Genomic DNA, 17,942 nt, shown 5'->3' on the forward strand with positions numbered 1-17,942 from the left:
TTTTGCATCGTTGTTTCGCCATAAACATAACCTGTTACAGGTCAATGTCGAATAATCTAGATGGTCATAGGATTAGGGGTTGATATATTTTTATTTTCTTTATAATAATTATTTATTTATTATTATTATTATCAGTAATATTTTTTTATTAAAAATAGTGAATAAATTAATATTATTTTATATTTTTACCATATATTATTTTTTATGATAACAAAAAATAAGGATTATGATTATTATAATTTCAAAATAAATATATATAACTTTTACTATTTATTGAAGATAATTTTTATCATAAATTGTGATGAAATTTTGGATTTTGGATTGGATTGGAAGAAATAAAAAGTCATCTCTATGTCCATTAACTAGATATTAATGAGATTTCCTTTGTGTTACTATCTATTTTGTTAGTTAGGGAGGATAAAATCTTTTTTGGAAATTCAAAGAGAACTATTATAAAATAGATAAAATTGATACTTATTTATTTTTCCAAAATCAGATTAATTATAAAAATATTCTAAAAATTGTGATGTTAACCTGGTCACGGATATCTTACTGTTGGTAAGATGAAATTTCCATACTATATTTTAATATAACATCTAAATATTATATACTCTGGACAAATTTGGTTAAAATAATTATATATGGTGATATATTGAAAAATAAATTATATTGGTGTAATATTACATTATTTCATATTTTCAAATGTTTAATGGTCAATTCGGATACACAAAAAAAATGTTTTAAATGATACGCAAAGATTTATTAGCTATATTATATATCTTGTCATTTTTTAAATAAGATATGTTTTTTCTTGAGTGTTATCCATAAATAAGTGATGGAAAAGGTTTGGATTTTAGCAATATTATGTCATTTTCTCAAAGGTTGCATCCAGATGTTTCTTGAAAGAAATAAATTCATTTAAGTAATCATAAATATTTTAAACACTCTTATCAGTGTATTCTTTATAATTAATTAATTTGTTTGATTTGATAATGTCTTTGATATTTTATTTTATTTATATAAGAGATAAGCCAGCCTTTGTATTTCTGTTTTCAAGTACGTTACCAGCCATAACAATACTGGTTTTAAAATGCATTTTTCTTAATGTATTTCTTCGAGTGAGATAATATTAAAAAAGCATTTATATATAAGTATCAATAGTTAAGAAAGTAAAATAAGATACAATAACTATAATATATTCAATTTCTTATTTACCTTTTAAAATTTTGTTCTCTTAAATTTAAAAATTTTATTTTTAATCACTATGTATAAAAAAACAAAAACAATAACACACACACACACACACATATATATATATATATACTAATATTATTATTATTGTCACAATATATATATATATATATATATATATATATATATATGAACATAGGATCTTTATTAACCTATATAATTTATGCTTTTTTACTTGTTTTTTATCTTGTTTAATTATTTGTGTATGGCTTTTACAATTTGAGAAATAAATGACACAGAGAAATTTGAAAAAGGAAATAACACCTTAAAAACAAACAATACTGTGTTTAATATTGTTTAATTTTTAGTGAGTGATTAATAGCCATAATTAATTAAATATCTTAAAATCACATATTAAAAAAAAGGCAAAAGTATATTTTTTTATTGTTTTCATGATTAATAGATGTTGTTCTCTTCTTAATCACTATTTGAAATTATATAATCTCAAATTTTAACGTATATACACTCATAGTTATCTTTTAAGTTTGTCTGTTAGTTAGTTGCGTTTTTTTTATATTTATTTATCTTCATATATTAATTAATTTACTATCATAATTTTTAAAATTTAAATGATAAAACTAACTTGTTTTGTAAGAGTGTTTTTTTGGTCGAGTTATCCGATAATTTAACTCAATTATATCTAAATTAATTTATTCTTTTATTGATTTGAGGATAAATTTATTATAAATTTGAGACCCAATATTAGTTATCCTTTCTTTTATATCTTGAATTATTTCGAGTAAGCTTTTATAACTTAATTTAAACATAATTTGGAGCATATACGTGGTGCTTCCAATAGTGTTTGTAAATTCCATTAATTTAAATGATAAAATTAGTTTCTTTTGAATTTCTTAAGAAAAATTGAAAAGCTGCCATGTGTTCTTAGAAACAGATATAGTAAAAACTATTAAAATAAAAGTTATAAATTATTATTATCTAGAAATACTACTATTTTATAGATTTAATATTTTATTGATATTATTGATAATTCGATAAAGTGTCATAAAACTTTTAGATAAATACATATCTAACATATATAACATAAACTAAAATACATTTATATCATAACTTAAATTATATCATACCTTAAATTGATTATAAAAGAATTGAGTTTAATTCAAACAAGAAATTAAATTTAAATTCTATCCATTCATTTTTATGTTTCACATTTTTATTTATTTTTATTTAAGTGTAAGTATTAGAAATACAAAACAATATTAATAATTAGTGGTAATTTTCCAAACAGCAATAACATTTACAAAAGTAGACCTAATATTTCTCCGTCTCTGCTTAGTGCAAATCGAGCAGCCACCAACCTCCGTTCCCCGCGGCGTTCACTGCCAGTTCTTTCCGTTCGCCTTCCTTACCTCACCGCTAGTAGGTACACGAATTCTCCCAATTTCGCATCGAAATTGAAGTTTATAAGAATCAATTTATTCAATTTTCTCATTCTATTGATGCCTTGTTTGTTTTCTAAATGGTCTGAATTTTTTTGGCTTCTTTCCTTTTCTTCTTCAGCTTCGATTTTGGTGCAGCCACGAAACCCTAACCATGGCACACAGGTTACTCAGAGACCACGAAGCCGACGGTTGGGAGCGTTCTGATTTCCCTATAATATGCGAATCCTGTCTCGGAGACAGCCCCTATGTTCGAATGGTCTGTTTCAAATCTTTCTCGATCGTTTTTTTTTTGGTCAATTTGAGTGTTTCTGCTTTGTTTTTGCGAGATTGAATGGGATATTGGAAGTTAGCTTATAACAAGCGATTCTGACTATAGCACCAACTCATTCCCTGACTTCCTTTTTTCTCTTAGGGCATTTTTTTTTCTCTTTAATTGTGTCATTTGCTTTCACTCGCACCGGTTATGAGAACGGTAACACTTCCTCCTGTCTCATCGACTAGTTTGTTCTGTGTTTGTTTGGTGAGGAATTTTAAAGGTTGTAGGATTAACTGAATGGAGTTAGATTTTGATGTGTTGAACCTGGCCATGTGACCAGTCAATAAGAATTGAAAAGGGAATTTGTTATAGTTTGTGCTTTGCAGTTTAAAACCTTTTTGTTCATTGAGGCAGGCCGATGGTTTTGTTTTCAACTGTGTGAATTCGACATCCCTAAGCATTTTAGCTTAATTCTTCTAGGCCGTTTCAAAGGAAACAGTAATGCTTTTTTATCTTTTTATTTTTTACTTCTACTTTCCGTAGAATTAAAGACTGCAAGACATAAAACTGAGTTAGAAATTATTTAAATTCTTTGATCTTTGAAAAATGGAACGCTAGATTTGTTGATCACATAGTAGTTAATGTTTGAGATTTAAAACCATTGTTATACGCTATTGTTTTTTAATTGTTTTTGGTCATGTTTAATTTTGTGCGCAGACAAGGGCAGAGTATGACAAGGAGTGCAAGATTTGTACACGGCCATTCACTGTGTTTAGATGGAGACCAGGCAGAGATGCGAGATATAAGAAAACTGAGATATGTCAGACATGTAGTAAATTGAAAAATGTCTGTCAAGTGTGCCTTCTGGACCTTGAATATGGACTACCTGTTCAAGTCCGAGACACAGCTCTTCATATTGATTCCAATGATGCCATTCCAAAAAGTGATGTTAATAGGGAGTATTTTGCCGAAGAACATGACCGTAGGGTATGTTTTCCTTGTGTCAAGTTTTGCATTTATAGTTTGTGATAGTTGGATGTAATTAACGACCAGAAAAGCAGTAGTGGGTTTAGAGTCGATCTGTATCTAGTTGTGAATGAATTATTATTTTTGTGGTTAACATATTTTCTGTAATATTTTAGAGTTACTTTTTTGATTGCATGCAGAATTCCTCAACCCTAGGAGCTATGATTTTCATATTGTCATTTACCAGCTATTAAAATCTCAAATTTTCTTTTTCCATTTCTTTTAGGATTTATACTATTTTAACTCAGTTCTCAGTTGTTACTTGATCATATCTTTTTACTAAGAATGAAAGCATGGTGCAGGCTAGAGCTGGTATAGATTATGAATCTTCTTATGGCAAAGCACGCCCTAATGATACTATCCTGAAGCTTCAAAGAACAACCCCTTATTACAAAAGAAACAGAGCACATATTTGCAGTTTCTACATAAGGGGTGAATGTACCAGAGGAGCGGAGTGCCCTTATAGACACGAGATGCCAGAAACTGGGGAATTGTCTCAACAAAATATTAAAGATCGTTATTATGGGTATGTGTGCTTAAAAGTGACTTACTTATTTGCTTATGACTTTTTAATACTTGTTCTCTCTTGCAGTTGCTCTTTTTATTCCAAATTAGTTTTCTCTATGCATTGCATTGGAATTGGGCAGCAACATAAGCATTTTTCATCTCCTTGATGGATATAATTGTTAGTTTATTAGGCACTCGCTCAGTTCTTTTGTGGTTGTCCTATGTGATGACCTGTTGCATGGCTAAGATAAAAATCTTGCAGGTTTTTTCGCCCACAAAGTCATGTGATAGTTCTTCTGCTTGTAGGAAGCTGTATTTAACCAACAATAAGTAAACCTTGCTCCACCTAGGGGGTCTGGTATACATGTCAAAATCACTATATGAGGATCCAAAGTGGGAAAATATTATGGATTAAAGTTACTAACTACCATATAATTGCATTTTGAGCTTTCTTTCTATCCTTCTATATGTGAAGTGTTACGACTTATCTTGTCTGGCATGCATGCTCCTTAGCCTGTAATTTTTCCTACTTTTAAGGACATTTTTTTGTACTTTCCTTCTTCTCAATTTGTAGAAATGGATTTTTTTATATGGACTAAGGATGATTCCTTTGTAGTATGACACATTTAATTTTCATCGTAGCAAAAAGTGACGTAGCAGACGTCAATAGCCCTCAAACATCTTATTCTGAGGATATTCTTTGCTTCTATATTTTTAGTGCATCATGGATATACGATCATTTTTTTTTCTATCTCATATTAAACCTATGGCCCATGTATACTTAGTTTTATCTGCATAATTTTCTAGTGACTCCAGATACTGATGGTATTTCTAGTTACTGTAGTCTGTGATGTTTATAATTTTGCCTTCGTTAATTTTCTGTTCATGCTTTAAATTATTCAGGGTGAACGATCCAGTGGCCTTGAAGCTACTTGGCAAGGCAGGGGAGATGGCCACACTGGAGGCTCCTGAGGACGAGAGCATCAAAACACTCTATGTTGGTGGGCTTGATGCTAGGGTCACTGAGCAGGATTTGCGGGACCACTTCTATGCCCATGGAGAAATTGAATCTATAAAAATGGTTCTGCAACGGGCTTGTGCTTTTGTATCATATACTACCCGAGAAGGTGCAGAAAAGGCAGCAGAAGAACTCTCAAACAAACTGGTTATTAAAGGCCTAAGGCTAAAGCTGATGTGGGGCAGGCCTCAGACATCAAAACCTGAGTCAGATGGCTCTGATCAAGCTAGGCAGCAGGCATCTGTGGCTCATAGTGGATTGTTGCCTCGGGCAGTTATATCACAGCAACAGAATCAGGACCAAACACAAGGAACATTTTTCTATAACAATCCACCACCTATGCAGCAGGAAAGAAGCTACTACCCATCAATGGATCCTCAAAGAATGGGTGCTCTTATTTCATCTCAAGACGGACCTCCTGGTGGGCCTTCTGGGTCCGGAGAGAACAAGTCCAGTTTGGAGAAGCAGCAAATGCAACACTATGCCCGACCAATGATGCCTCCTCCACCTGGCCAATATCACCATCAGTATTACTCTCCATATGGTTATATGCCGCCAGTCCCCCCTTATCAACAGTACCCGCCACCTCCATACAATACTGCTGTTCCTCCATCCCAGCCGCCCGCTCCAAATCATCCTTATCAGCATTCTACGCAACCAGGGTCTTCACAGACAGAGTCTGTACAGGCTGCACCTGCCCCAGCTGAATCTGGAACATCAACATCAGGGTCACAGCAGCAATGAACTTGCCCATATACTGATGTTTTTAGTTATGCTTAATTTATTCCTTAAACTGACCATGACGGAAAATATTTCCACCCAAGCTGTCGATTTACTATCACTACTACCTTGATATTGCTTGTGTTGTGGCTTGAACAAGTTATTTTCTTATTTGATCTTGTGCTTTTGTAACTCTTGGCTTCCTGGTTAGATCATTGTCATGCTCACGTTAGTATTACTTAATGTTTGGCTTCAGTTTTGGTTACAAAGCAATTGATAAAGATGGCTAATTGATTTTATAACATCTTATAATTCATGAAAATACATATTGTTTTAAAATTCTCTATTGCCCGGGTTGTTTTTTTCCTTGTATTTCGGAAAAGCTTGGAGTGATTCTTTATTGATTGCTGTATCAGTTGCTTACACTAAAAATATAGCAGGATTCCTAGTAGTTAATTTCTTACACACGTGTGGCCAGTCTAATATAAATCCTTACGATAAAGTGACATGTGAATGATTATGATGAGGTCTTTCATTCCTTAACTGTGCACTTGCAATTTACAATCTCACATTCAACTCTGTATTCCCTCGTTAATGATTTCCACTACATTTCAACTTTCTTTTAATAATAAAAAAAACATGTCCAATCCATATGTATATACGACTTTATATTACGTAAATTCAAAACAAAATTTAATGTGACACTTACAAATTTTAGGCTCGAACCAATAATCCATATTACATTTTTTTAAAGGGAATTCTTCATCAAACAAGACTGTTCCATGCCTAAGACCAACTTTACAAACAATGGAATTAACGTGAAACTGAAATACATGAAATAGATGCCAAGAAGACAATGAACGCAAACAAATGAAGCACCCTTCATTAGCTTAGTTTCTCGCTTATGATTCCTTCAAGTGATCCAATGAGACCTAGCAGTGACACAAGAAAGCAAATAAAGCTGAAGGTTCTTAAGACAATCCATTTTCTAGACCAAGCTTCAATTTTCCTCTGCACAAAATACATCTCTACTGGGAAATATATAGCCAATGGCCAAAAGCCTAATGCTCCTAACACTCCCAGAACTTGATTAAAGTAAGGAAATAGGATCGCAAGTCCAGTAGTGGAAATCACATAGGCTGTTCTAAAACATATCCTGAACAAGTTTATCCGAAAAGCTGGCAACCAAGGCAGCTTCATTTGGTAGAAATTATTCACAAAGCCACTGTTAGGGTATCTTTTTGAACACCATCTGTCAACAGCACCATATATCGGCTGACAGAAAATCTGATAAAAAAATATCACATACAAGAATCAGAACTATGATTTCTCAGGTAACATGATAAGAGTCCAGATACAGTTGCATATAGACCATAATTCATATAGCTTAAACTTTATTATTTTATCTTTCTACGGAAGATTATTTAGTCAATTATCATAAGGTGAGAAATGGGCAGTCATTAAGGAATTGCTAGAAAAGGGCACTATGAAGTTTTGAAGTAAATCTTTTTTATACTCCATTGAAAAATAAGTATATTATTAGCTCTTTTAATTTCTTCCTCATGGTAACTCAATTATCTGGTGCAGTGGTGCTTTTGGCATGAATACCATCATTTCTATTAATTTTATGTTAAGAAAAGAAAGTAGTAGTTCAATTGATTAGACATAAAAAGCTCTGGTCTTATGTATAGTACCTGATATCCTCCCACCAAGTGAAGAACAATGCAAGCATTAGCAAAGTCAATGAGCCAATAAGGCTCATAAAACCCAAACCCTGTCAAGAGGTTCCCTGGTGTTTGATTTCCAAAAGCTGCATATCCAAAGCATCCACAACAGAGATAGAAGAATGTTGTAATGAGGATAGCAATCATGGAGGCCTTTTTCATGGTCTTGTTTTCTGGTGGAGGAGACTCAAGAGTGTCCTGCAGTCAAAATAAACAAATTTCAACAAAACTACCTTAAATGACAACAAAATCTTTGTATTTTACACAGTCAAACCATTTAAATTAAATTCATATGAAAGAGTACCTCTATCTCAAGGAGGATGACTGAGTATGGATAAGCAAAGGCAACATCACCAATTGCTTGGAAGACTAACCATAGCTTGTCAGAAATATTTGCAGCTGGTACTCCTGTTAAACTACCCATAATTCTTCCATTTTCTGCCAATGCAGAGCCACAAATTTCATCATCCATTGTTCTCTTTCAACTCTTTGATATGCCTAAATCTAACATTCCATATATTTTGGCATTTAATGTGTTTTTAGCGGCTAGATATGGATTTTAGAACAAAATACATGTTTTCCCTTCATTTTGTTGCTTCAGTAACCATAAAGCTTGGATGGACAAGTAAAAAAAACCTACATTCTAATTGTGAAAATGAAAGTTACCTATTACTGTCTTGACTCCAAGTCCAAGTCCAATAGATGAATATGCAAAGGACATTATGGCAGCAACAACTGAAACCCATGCCATGTTATGAAGGTCTGGTATGAATGACATTACGATCTGAACTAGTCCAAACAGCATCATGTATTCTGTATCCCCATATTTACAAGGAGCTTGATGTCCTTCCTTGTGATAACAATTTGATTTCAGTATTGCTCTGTATTTGTAGAAAAAACCACATGAATACAATCATCATTAAGGTAGATTAGTGCCTTCAATATTACATGAAATAAAGAGATGATAGAAGCAATGAGCTACAACACAAATTCATGCTTGCATATAAATAATGATCTTCTCATTCTAGATGGTGTTTAACTGGAATAGTACCTCAAACAGGTTGCTGTGGTAATTACATAAGCAACAGTAACCCCATACAAGCTCAAATATTGAAGGAAACCAGCCAACCATGTCCTTTTATTACCTAAACTAACAGTAAACATGATTAGTTTGCATATTTATAGTGGCAGATCAGTGGAACCATGTTCCAAGTTTTAGACTAGAGTGGCTACCAAGATAGATTCTAACAGCATCCATGTAAGTATAGTTTCTTTTGCCAGTTACAGGATCCACAGTTCTGTAACAATCGGAAAGGAGGAATGAAGAAACACATGTCACAAATGCGCAAAAAAGCAAGAAAAATGGTCCTGCAATCCATCCCAACTGGGAAGTACTCCATGCCAGAGACAGAACACCAGCACCAATAGTGGCTGTGATGATATGAGCCACAGCACTCCGTGTAGTTCCTGGTAGAATTGATGGAAGGACTAAAATTCAGGAGCAAAAATTCATATATAGGAGTATGAAACGCTTATGGTTGTGTTATGGCCCTAGAGATTTTTACCAGTCCTCTTTGCACGCCCATCATCGTCATAATCACCAGTACCACTTCTAGCTATTTGGAGAGAGTTTTGAACAGCCATTTTTATCCAAGAATCCAACTCAGTAGTTGATCATGACTGTAACTGAATCCCACAGGACAGTCTAGAACTAACTACAACTATGTTTGACAGAAAAATGATTTGGTCTCCATTAACATGCTTATGAAATTACGAAAGGTCATATCATTTTACATGCAATATCAAAATTGATGAAGGACTCTTTGATGTCTATGACAACTCTCCTAAAGTTAACAGACTTACAAGATGCATGGAAGAGGTTTCAGGAAATAGTATACACAAATCTACAAAGGCTGATAAACATGTGTTCATGTCTTTATGTTATTATTGGTACATGAGCCAAAAAATTCAAACAGTATAAACTTTTAGAAGCCATGTCCTTTGATAACTAAGGTGTGTGTGTAAAACAAACATTACTAGCTACAAGACACAGCATAAAACAAGAACAGGAAGCGATGATGAAGGAGATTCTTTAAAATTTGAAGCTAAGAAACTGTGCAGCGTATGAGTATGGTCATAGGCTATGCAGGACAGCTTTTAATAAAAGAGTATTCAGTCGTTATCACGAGTTTCAAATAGATGAAATGTCGTGTTCTGGTGGAGTAGATTCTCTGCGTGCTACCAAACATAGGGCAAATGGTTCAGTAATCAGTACCTATCAAAGGACCAGAGTTACGTGACTGAATGGCTGATACTAACGTGGAAGATTCAACATATTTAACATCATCACATCATGTCAAGAGTATCACTCACCTTAGTCAAAACACCACTCTACATTACATCACTATAGTTCAAGCTTTATATCATCATCGTGTGTCTACTATTTCTATCAATCTTTATATAACATAATCAAAATTTTCAATTCATGACAACTTGGAAAAGAAAGAGAGATTCTAATCTCTCTTTTTTCATCATGCAGCTCCCGTACGAGAATGACTCGTATTGTGCATCAATGTTTATATTTCAGTTAAAAGATGAAACTAAAACTTAACTAGAGTTAGATCAATTAGAGTTTAAAATGATTATTACGTTGAATTGGACCTAAAGCTTGATGTTGACTGAAAATTAATTTGAGTGTTTTATTAGATATTCTAACATAGTTCAAATGGCAGTTTACATTAAACCAAATGACTGAATATTTGTTGAACATGAAAGCACGACAAACATGAAGACGTTACGGTTTTATTTTATGCTATTTTCAACCCTTCTATATGAAACCTATACGTAGCCTATTGCATTGAAGGAGAGTAAAGAAAATATTGGATTTCATTGAAGAATTTAGGACTAGAAAGTGAGACGTAAAGAGAACGTAAGAGTAGCAGGGTTTAACCCTATGGCCCACTGGTTTAGCTTCTGAGTTTAAGTCTCACGTTATATAGAAATGAAAAAATAAAACAGTATATAATGATAAAAGATCGATTAATCTATTGTATTAAGATTTTGAATAGAGATTGATATTGATCTCTTATGTAGTTAGTTAGAATGTTATTGGTGTTTATATAATTCATAAAAAACTTCATTCTCGATAGATCCAATAGTGATATCAAAACCGATAATTTTTTTTATGACGAGATAAGACGAGGATAATGATTTCTGTACCGAACACTTCCTTCCTTTCAATCTGAAGGAACTCGGAAAATCTGAGATTTCATTGAAAATTATGCGGAATGATTGGGGTAAAAGCGTCATGTTTATTCCGTTCAGTTTTGTCTTTTGCAACTTTAATTGATACGAATATCATATTGGTCGACCATATCGTAAGGAAGAAGGATTATTGGACTTTTTGAAGTTCGCAATTTACATGTTGAATTATTTTATAGACTACAAAGGAAACAAGAGTATCATTAACGCTATTGAGGATTCCGAGGAACCGATACCAAAGTTGGTAGACTCAACCCTTTTGTAGCAACAAAACAGAGAATTTGCTAGTTTTGTTTTCCTGTACATTTGCACAGAAAAGTTCTTACTTTTATGAGATAGTGTCATTGGACAGATAAAAGGAAGATAAAAGTTATTATTTTTTTAATAACTTTTTTTACAATTTTTTTATAATAATTTATGCGATGTGATCCATTTTAAATATAAAGATCAATAAAACAGTGATATATAATTTATTAACATAGTAAAATGAATATAAGGATGAAGAAAAAGATGAGTCTGCATGGATTCGGATTGATTCTAGTAAGTTTAGATTCTAATTAAGTTAGAATTGATTTAAATTAAATTGGTTTAAATCGAGTTAAATTAATCTTAGTGTAATTATAACCAAATTGAATCTAGTTCAATCAAAATTAGATTAACTTAATTCAAGTTTATCTATATTTAATTCAAATTAAATCGATTTAAGTTGGGTTCAAATTTAATTAAGTTAATGCAAAATCACATTCAATCTAAATAAAGTTAAAGTTAAACTTAATTTCTATAAAATAAAGTTTTAATAAGTCTAATTCAAATTGAGTTAAATTAGATGGATATAAACAAATAGAATTAAGTTTGATCTAATTGAATTTATCCAAGATATTGAGTTATCAAACTAAATTGCTCGAATAAACTCAAGTTTAAATAAAAGAAATTAGAAAGATAAAAAAGATAAATCATATAAATATATGATGAATATGAACATTTTTAATTTGTTTAGAATTAAAATTTAAAATTCCTTAATTTTAATCAATCGTTTACTTTAATAAAACTATACAATTTTATTTTTTTAAAATATATTAAAGCATTTTAAATTCTCAAAAAAATAATTACCATTTTAAAGTGTTCTATCCAAACACACAATAAAAGAATGGTTATCGTTATCTTTTTATTTTCAAACAAGAAGAGTTCTGTTGGCATCTCCATACAGTTTTGAACCCTCATAAATATAAAAGTCCATACTTTGTCTTTCTAGTTTATGAAAAAATAACTTTTAAATGGTCTAATTTGATTTTTCTTTTTAAATTTTTGGATTGTGCATTCCGATAGATTTTTTTTTCATGAAAAAAAAATTCTAGATTGCAGGATAAATTAGTTTTTCATGGGAGAAATTTGGATTTTATAATCTAAGATGGGTTTTGGATTGCATGGTCTGAAAGTTATGTTTTGTATCTCTTACACACTCACTCAGTGTAGTTGCACCAATAAATACTCTTTCAAATATGAGTGTTTCATCTACGTTTCCAAGATTTCATCCTTCAGCTCCAAAAATTACATTCTTTACTTTCTAATATCTTATCCTTATTTTACACTCCAACTTTTCCAAAAGTTTCATTTTTAACTTTTAAAAAAATATTTTTATTTTTTTCTTTTTTTTTATTAAAAACACTTTATACCACCTTAATAATAATTAAATTTAAAATTCAAATATTATTTAATATAATTTTATATTTTAATAATGATTAAAATATGATTTATATTATAATATTAGTTATATTAAAAGTATAAAAATAAAATAATTAAAATAAAAAAAATTATATTAAATAAAATATTTAAATATATTAAATTATATTAAAATACTAAAATAAATTAAATAATTATTAAAATTAAAATAAAAGATAAAATTTTAAAAACAATTATTTATTTAAAATCAAATAAAATTATATTAAATAAAATATTTAAATAAATTTAAATTATATTAAAATATTAAATTAAATTAAATAATTATTAAAATTTAAATAAATAAAAAAATTTTAAAAACAATTATTCATCGGATATGGATATCCGAAACATTACTAATCGGATAGCTATATTCGATTAACGTATCTTTTCAAAATTTTGTTTTTTTTTAAACTGTAATAATTATTGAATTTAATTTAATATTTTAATATAATTTAATATATTTAAATATATTATTTGAAATTTTATTTTTATTTTCATCATTATTATTTTTATTTTAGTTATTATTATTTTAATTCTTTTAATAAAATTATTATAAAAATATAAATTATATGTTAATAATTATTAAAATATAAAAATATAATAAATAATATTATAATTTTTATTTAAATTCAATATTTGTTAAATTTTAAATAAAAAGTAAAGTGTTAGCATATTTTATGGATTTTAATATATGATAAACAAGTTTTTACAATTTTGATTTTTAATTAAAATTTAATAATTATTTAATTTAATTTAATATATTTGAATATATTAAATCAAATTTATTATTACTATTTATTTTTATTTTTATTTTTGTTTTAATTATTTTATTTTTAAGTTTTTAATATAACTATTATTATAATATAAATCATATTTTAATAATTATTAAAATATTAAATTATATTAAATAATATTTAGATTTTAAATTAAATTAAATTGTTATTAAAGTGGTGAGGAATATTTTTAATAAGAAAGAAAATAAAATAAAAAAATATTTATTAAAGTTAAAAAATGAAAATTTTGAAAAAGTTGAAAGTGTAGAATGAGATGTTAAAAGGTTAAAATTATAATTTTTGAAGGTGTAGGATGAAATCTTGGAGGTGTAGGATGAAACACTCTTTAGGACCCAGATCAGTTACAAACTTAATTATTTGGGTCAGCCCGAGCAATTATCATAGTTCCAGGTTGATAGTTAACCCGACCGTTAAGGCTGACTTGAGAAAAAAAACTAGTGCCTAAAATTTCAAACAACGACTAATAAAGTTGAGTGCGACAGAAAAGAAAAACCCAAAAAAAAAATATTTTTAAGAGGATTTTATCAAATATATTTTTATTGTTGAGTTATCTAAATTACGCTGAAAAATTGCAATTATAATTAAATATGCATGTCTTTGTGTTAGTTTTGAAGAGCACGTTATAAATTCAGTGACTTTGAAATAAAAAAATGTAGATAGTTTTGTGCTGGATAATGTTTTTTTGTAAAAAATTTCAGTGCTTAAGTTTTTTATATTAAAAAAATCTAAATATAAATCATTTCATTAAAAGGTAATGTAATAAAAAACAATTTGGTAAATACAGCACCCTCTTAATTTTAACAAAGTTTATTTCATTAATGGATATATCTTGTCTATTATTTTTCTATTTTTATAAACGTTAGAAACAAGATAATAAAAAAAAGAAAAGAAAAATAAATAACACAAGAATTTAATATAGTTTAATATGGTTACCTTTATGTTAGAAAGTATATTTATATTAGTGTTGCATCTTTTCTCTTATAACCCCTTCTTTAATAAACTTAACCTAAAGAATATCTAACTCAAAAAAAAAGAGATGGTTATATTTCCCTTATCCATATAAATAATATTCATTCAAAATAAAAGAAAATACATAGAACAAAATTAAAAATAGGCAACCAGCAACTAAATATGTACAACCATTTTTTTACCTAATTATAGTATGTTTTATATCATATAAAGTTTTACAAAATCATTTTTATACCATAGAGCATTTTTAGTTTTCTAATTTTACAAACATCATTTAAATTGAAAATTCAAAGAAAAACTCAGATATTATTCTCACACAACAAAAAGTGTCTAAAATGGTAATTTAGACTTCCTTCATGAAAACTTATAAAACATTGAAAATTATGTGATGAATTTTCTATGTGTTACTGTGGACTAATTTTCATTAAAACTTTATCTCCATTCTATTTCACCAGATTTCATATATCTAAGTTTGTGACATAATTAATATATCCAAGTTTTTCAAAGCAAATTTTGACATATTCTATGCTTTATTAAATAAAAACGGCAATAGTCAAGACCATTTTCTATTTTTCCTTTAAAAAGTCTCCAATATGATAATAATTTGAGTACAAGTTTAATACACCAGAAAACTAAACACAATAATCAAACTATTAACCACACTATAACCTTAGTAACAGATAACTCGCTTAATTAACTCCTAAACAATAATTCTTATATATGCAATTAAACAAAACTTGCACGCTATCCTTTTGTGAATTTAATTTATATATAAATTCATGTTTATTTTTTGTTTTATCTAATATAAGATTTTGTTTGTATCGTAACAACTAAGACTGGTCGACCTGTTGGACTTGAAAATACTGTTTGAATTTGTCTATTTTAATCGAATTGATGATCTGATGAGTCATAATACCTTTTTGTCATTCCAAACTTTTATTCAAGTTATTTGATAATATTTTTTTTTATAATCTATCATAATAAGTCTATAATCCAGTGTAATTCAAGTCAAAATATTCAAATTTCAAATCCAAATATGCATTAGACAAAAAACAAAATATTTAATAAAGCATATGAACAAAAAAATACCTGATACTGGTAGCAGAGGTAATGATATATGCAACGGTGGTACCATATAAGCTTGCATGCACCAGCACTCCACACACTTTTTTCTTCATCTCTCCTGATTTATCATAATATCTCTTAAACATATTGATAATCATAAAAATATTCCACTTTTATTTTTAAAACGTTGTGAATAAAAGTAAAAGTTGAAGCATGTTGCAGCAACCTTGGTAGAAACGAACAGCATCCATGAGAGAGGAACACCTAATGTTGCCATGTTGAGGATGAGAAAATATGTAGCAGTCGGACAGAAGGTTTGCAGAAACAAAGGTTGTTCCTGCAAACATTAAAATCATTAAAGGACCACCAATCCAACCTAATTGTGCCACCGACCATGCCAGAGACAGCACCCCTGCCCCTATCACACCAGTTATTATGTGTGCCACTGCCTTCTGCAGATTACCTTCATCCACATAAATCAACACTTACAGTTTTATCTTTCTCTTCAATCATTCAATTGCTAAACAGACAAACAAATCTCCCAAATCAACTCAGTAATCAATAATAAAAAAATATCTCACTTTAATGAATGATTCTCAATAATAAAATAATAACTATTCGTCTCTTTATCTTTTTTCTATCATGCAATCATGCTGAATTGGAATAAGATCCTTATAACACAACAGAACCTATGTTTAAGCAGTGTTATTGAACGGTTATATCTAGTTAACTAAGTACATTAACCTTGTCTAATACAAGAACAGTGAAATAAATTAAAATATTTTAAACTAGTTTTTCTGTTTGCTTGTGTTATTATAACATACTAAATTATACATTTTTTTAAATTATACTTAAATTTCTGTCAATTGTATAATATGACGTTCTAATCTATTATGAACTAGAAATTATCAGCATACCAATAGGTTGGCCTAGAAACAAAGTTAAAATTAAGAATAACTGCATTAATTTTAAGCCAGATTTGGTATTCATGCTCCCAATTACCACCATTCTCACACCAATCAGTCAAATAAACACATGCTATAGTTTGTTTTATATCTAACCACACTTGCTAATACCATCTAGTTTCAACTGACAGAAGAAAACTGTTGTTTTACATACAGAAAAGCAATTGTTGGAACTGTTAAGATTTTTAGAAGATTAATGGGGGCGAAGAGGAAAAAGAAAAAGGTTTTGACAACGTTGAAATGAGATATAAAGTTGAAATGATGAGGGAAATGAGACTGATAAATAGAGTAGTGTAGCAGAAAGTGGAGATGCATGCACAAACCAGTTCTCCGTATAGGATGTTGAATCAAAGGTGAGGAATCATCTGGTATTTCTTCTTCACCCATTGCTATCTCAAACGAATTCTTGCAACTCTTCAAGGTTGATCTTTGGTAGCTTCTCACAAGAACAGTGAAAATGAAATATGAATGATCAACACAGCAAAACCAGTTTGGAAGATCACCTAACTCGTCTATCTGCAATTCTTGGTTTCTTCTACAACAGTTTAGTTTTGTCATCAAAGATAATACGAATTTAACGTTGATCTCATGTAGAAAGTGGAAATACCTTTTTTATTTATGCCAAAAGTCATGGCCTTTGTGTGTCCCATGTTCTCCACTTAATACTATTCAAATAAAATAATTAAATTTAAATCTAGAAGATTGCTAATATATATGAAGAATTTTGTTCATAATTTAAATGATTCCATCATAGTTTACAACAAATTGATAGTTGAACTGACTTTAAATATACAAGTATAATCCTATCGTGAAACCAATATCCATGATTAAAATCTAAATTTGCAAATCCAAAAAAAATATTAATTAATTTAAATCTTAAAATACTCACGAATTTTATTAGTTGAAAGCACGGTTTATTATTAACTTCATTTTTCTGTTCAAGCACGTAAGCTAAAAAAGGACTCTTTTTTTTCCAAGACGCAACGGATTGCATGGCAGGAGAGGAACCCCATTAATTGGTTCAAGTTTATTTAATAATTACATAAAGATAATTTTGAGCACATACTTATATATATATATATATATATATATATATATATATATATATATATATATATATTTAAAGATTTTTTTTTTAATTTTGTTGTTAAATTTAAAATAACTATATGATCGATACAGACTCACTCTTAGTTATAAAAAAGATATTTTTCTACCTAAACAAAAAACTATTACATGGACCAAAAAGTCAGAGACGTGTCCCTTTCAA

At 29.4% G+C, this 17,942-nt stretch overlaps 2 protein-coding genes across 5 annotated transcripts; one reads left to right on the forward strand and one right to left on the reverse strand.

Moving 5' to 3' along the window:
• Nucleotides 1-2,471: 2,471 nt before the first annotated feature.
• LOC108338607 (zinc finger CCCH domain-containing protein 40) lies at nucleotides 2,472-6,370 on the forward strand. Of its 2 annotated transcripts, none has more exons than XM_017575588.2 (5): nucleotides 2,472-2,632; nucleotides 2,770-2,907; nucleotides 3,625-3,894; nucleotides 4,236-4,459; nucleotides 5,344-6,370. In XM_017575588.2, the coding sequence occupies exons 2-5, from the start codon at nucleotides 2,803-2,805 to the stop codon at nucleotides 6,200-6,202; spliced, it is 1,458 nt and encodes a 485-aa protein (XP_017431077.1). In that variant the 5' UTR covers nucleotides 2,472-2,632; nucleotides 2,770-2,802; the 3' UTR covers nucleotides 6,203-6,370. The 2 variants fall into 2 exon arrangements, with proteins under 2 accessions (XP_017431077.1, XP_017431078.1); XM_017575589.2 differs by having other exon boundaries at nucleotides 2,480-2,628.
• A 668-nt stretch (nucleotides 6,371-7,038) lies between these two features.
• On the reverse strand, nucleotides 7,039-17,238 carry LOC108338569 (probable amino acid permease 7). Of its 3 annotated transcripts, none has more exons than XM_017575518.2 (7): nucleotides 16,999-17,238; nucleotides 15,937-16,173; nucleotides 15,735-15,828; nucleotides 8,569-8,783; nucleotides 8,207-8,340; nucleotides 7,873-8,100; nucleotides 7,039-7,465 (listed from the first exon to the last, which is right to left on the reverse strand). In XM_017575518.2, exons 1-7 carry the CDS (start codon nucleotides 17,231-17,233, stop codon nucleotides 7,064-7,066), a joined length of 1,545 nt encoding a protein of 514 aa, XP_017431007.1. In that variant the 5' UTR covers nucleotides 17,234-17,238; the 3' UTR covers nucleotides 7,039-7,063. The 3 variants fall into 3 exon arrangements, with proteins under 3 accessions (XP_017431007.1, XP_052736206.1, XP_017431008.1); XM_052880246.1 differs by having other exon boundaries at nucleotides 15,937-16,047; nucleotides 16,999-17,237; XM_017575519.2 differs by lacking the exons at nucleotides 15,735-15,828; nucleotides 15,937-16,173; nucleotides 16,999-17,238 and adding exons at nucleotides 8,954-9,047; nucleotides 9,136-9,369; nucleotides 9,468-10,082.
• Between the last annotated feature and the right edge of the window lie 704 nt (nucleotides 17,239-17,942).

This window comes from Vigna angularis, chromosome 7, assembly GCF_016808095.1.
Source record: "Vigna angularis cultivar LongXiaoDou No.4 chromosome 7, ASM1680809v1, whole genome shotgun sequence".
Classification (NCBI taxonomy): domain Eukaryota; kingdom Viridiplantae; phylum Streptophyta; class Magnoliopsida; order Fabales; family Fabaceae; genus Vigna; species Vigna angularis.

What these genes read in the sequence shown, in the direction of transcription:
- LOC108338607 (XM_017575588.2), top strand. Translation starts at nt 2,803, where the DNA reads ATGGCACACAGGTTACTCAGAGACCACGAAGCCGACGGTTGGGAGCGT. An exon ending in ACAGCCCCTATGTTCGAATG is followed by an intron (nt 2,908 to 3,624) that starts GTCTGTTTCAAA and finishes TTTTGTGCGCAG; the next exon opens with ACAAGGGCAGAGTATGACAA. An exon ending in ATTAAAGATCGTTATTATGG is followed by an intron (nt 4,460 to 5,343) that starts GTATGTGTGCTT and finishes TAAATTATTCAG; the next exon opens with GGTGAACGATCCAGTGGCCT.
- LOC108338569 (XM_017575518.2), bottom strand. Translation starts at nt 17,233, where the DNA reads ATGACAAAACTAAACTGTTGTAGAAGAAACCAAGAATTGCAGATAGAC. An exon ending in TGGAGTCAAGACAGTAATAG is followed by an intron (nt 8,341 to 8,568) that starts GTAACTTTCATT and finishes CTGCATTGGCAG; the next exon opens with AAAATGGAAGAATTATGGGT. An exon ending in ACTTGGTGGGAGGATATCAG is followed by an intron (nt 7,466 to 7,872) that starts GTACTATACATA and finishes TTTTTTTATCAG; the next exon opens with ATTTTCTGTCAGCCGATATA.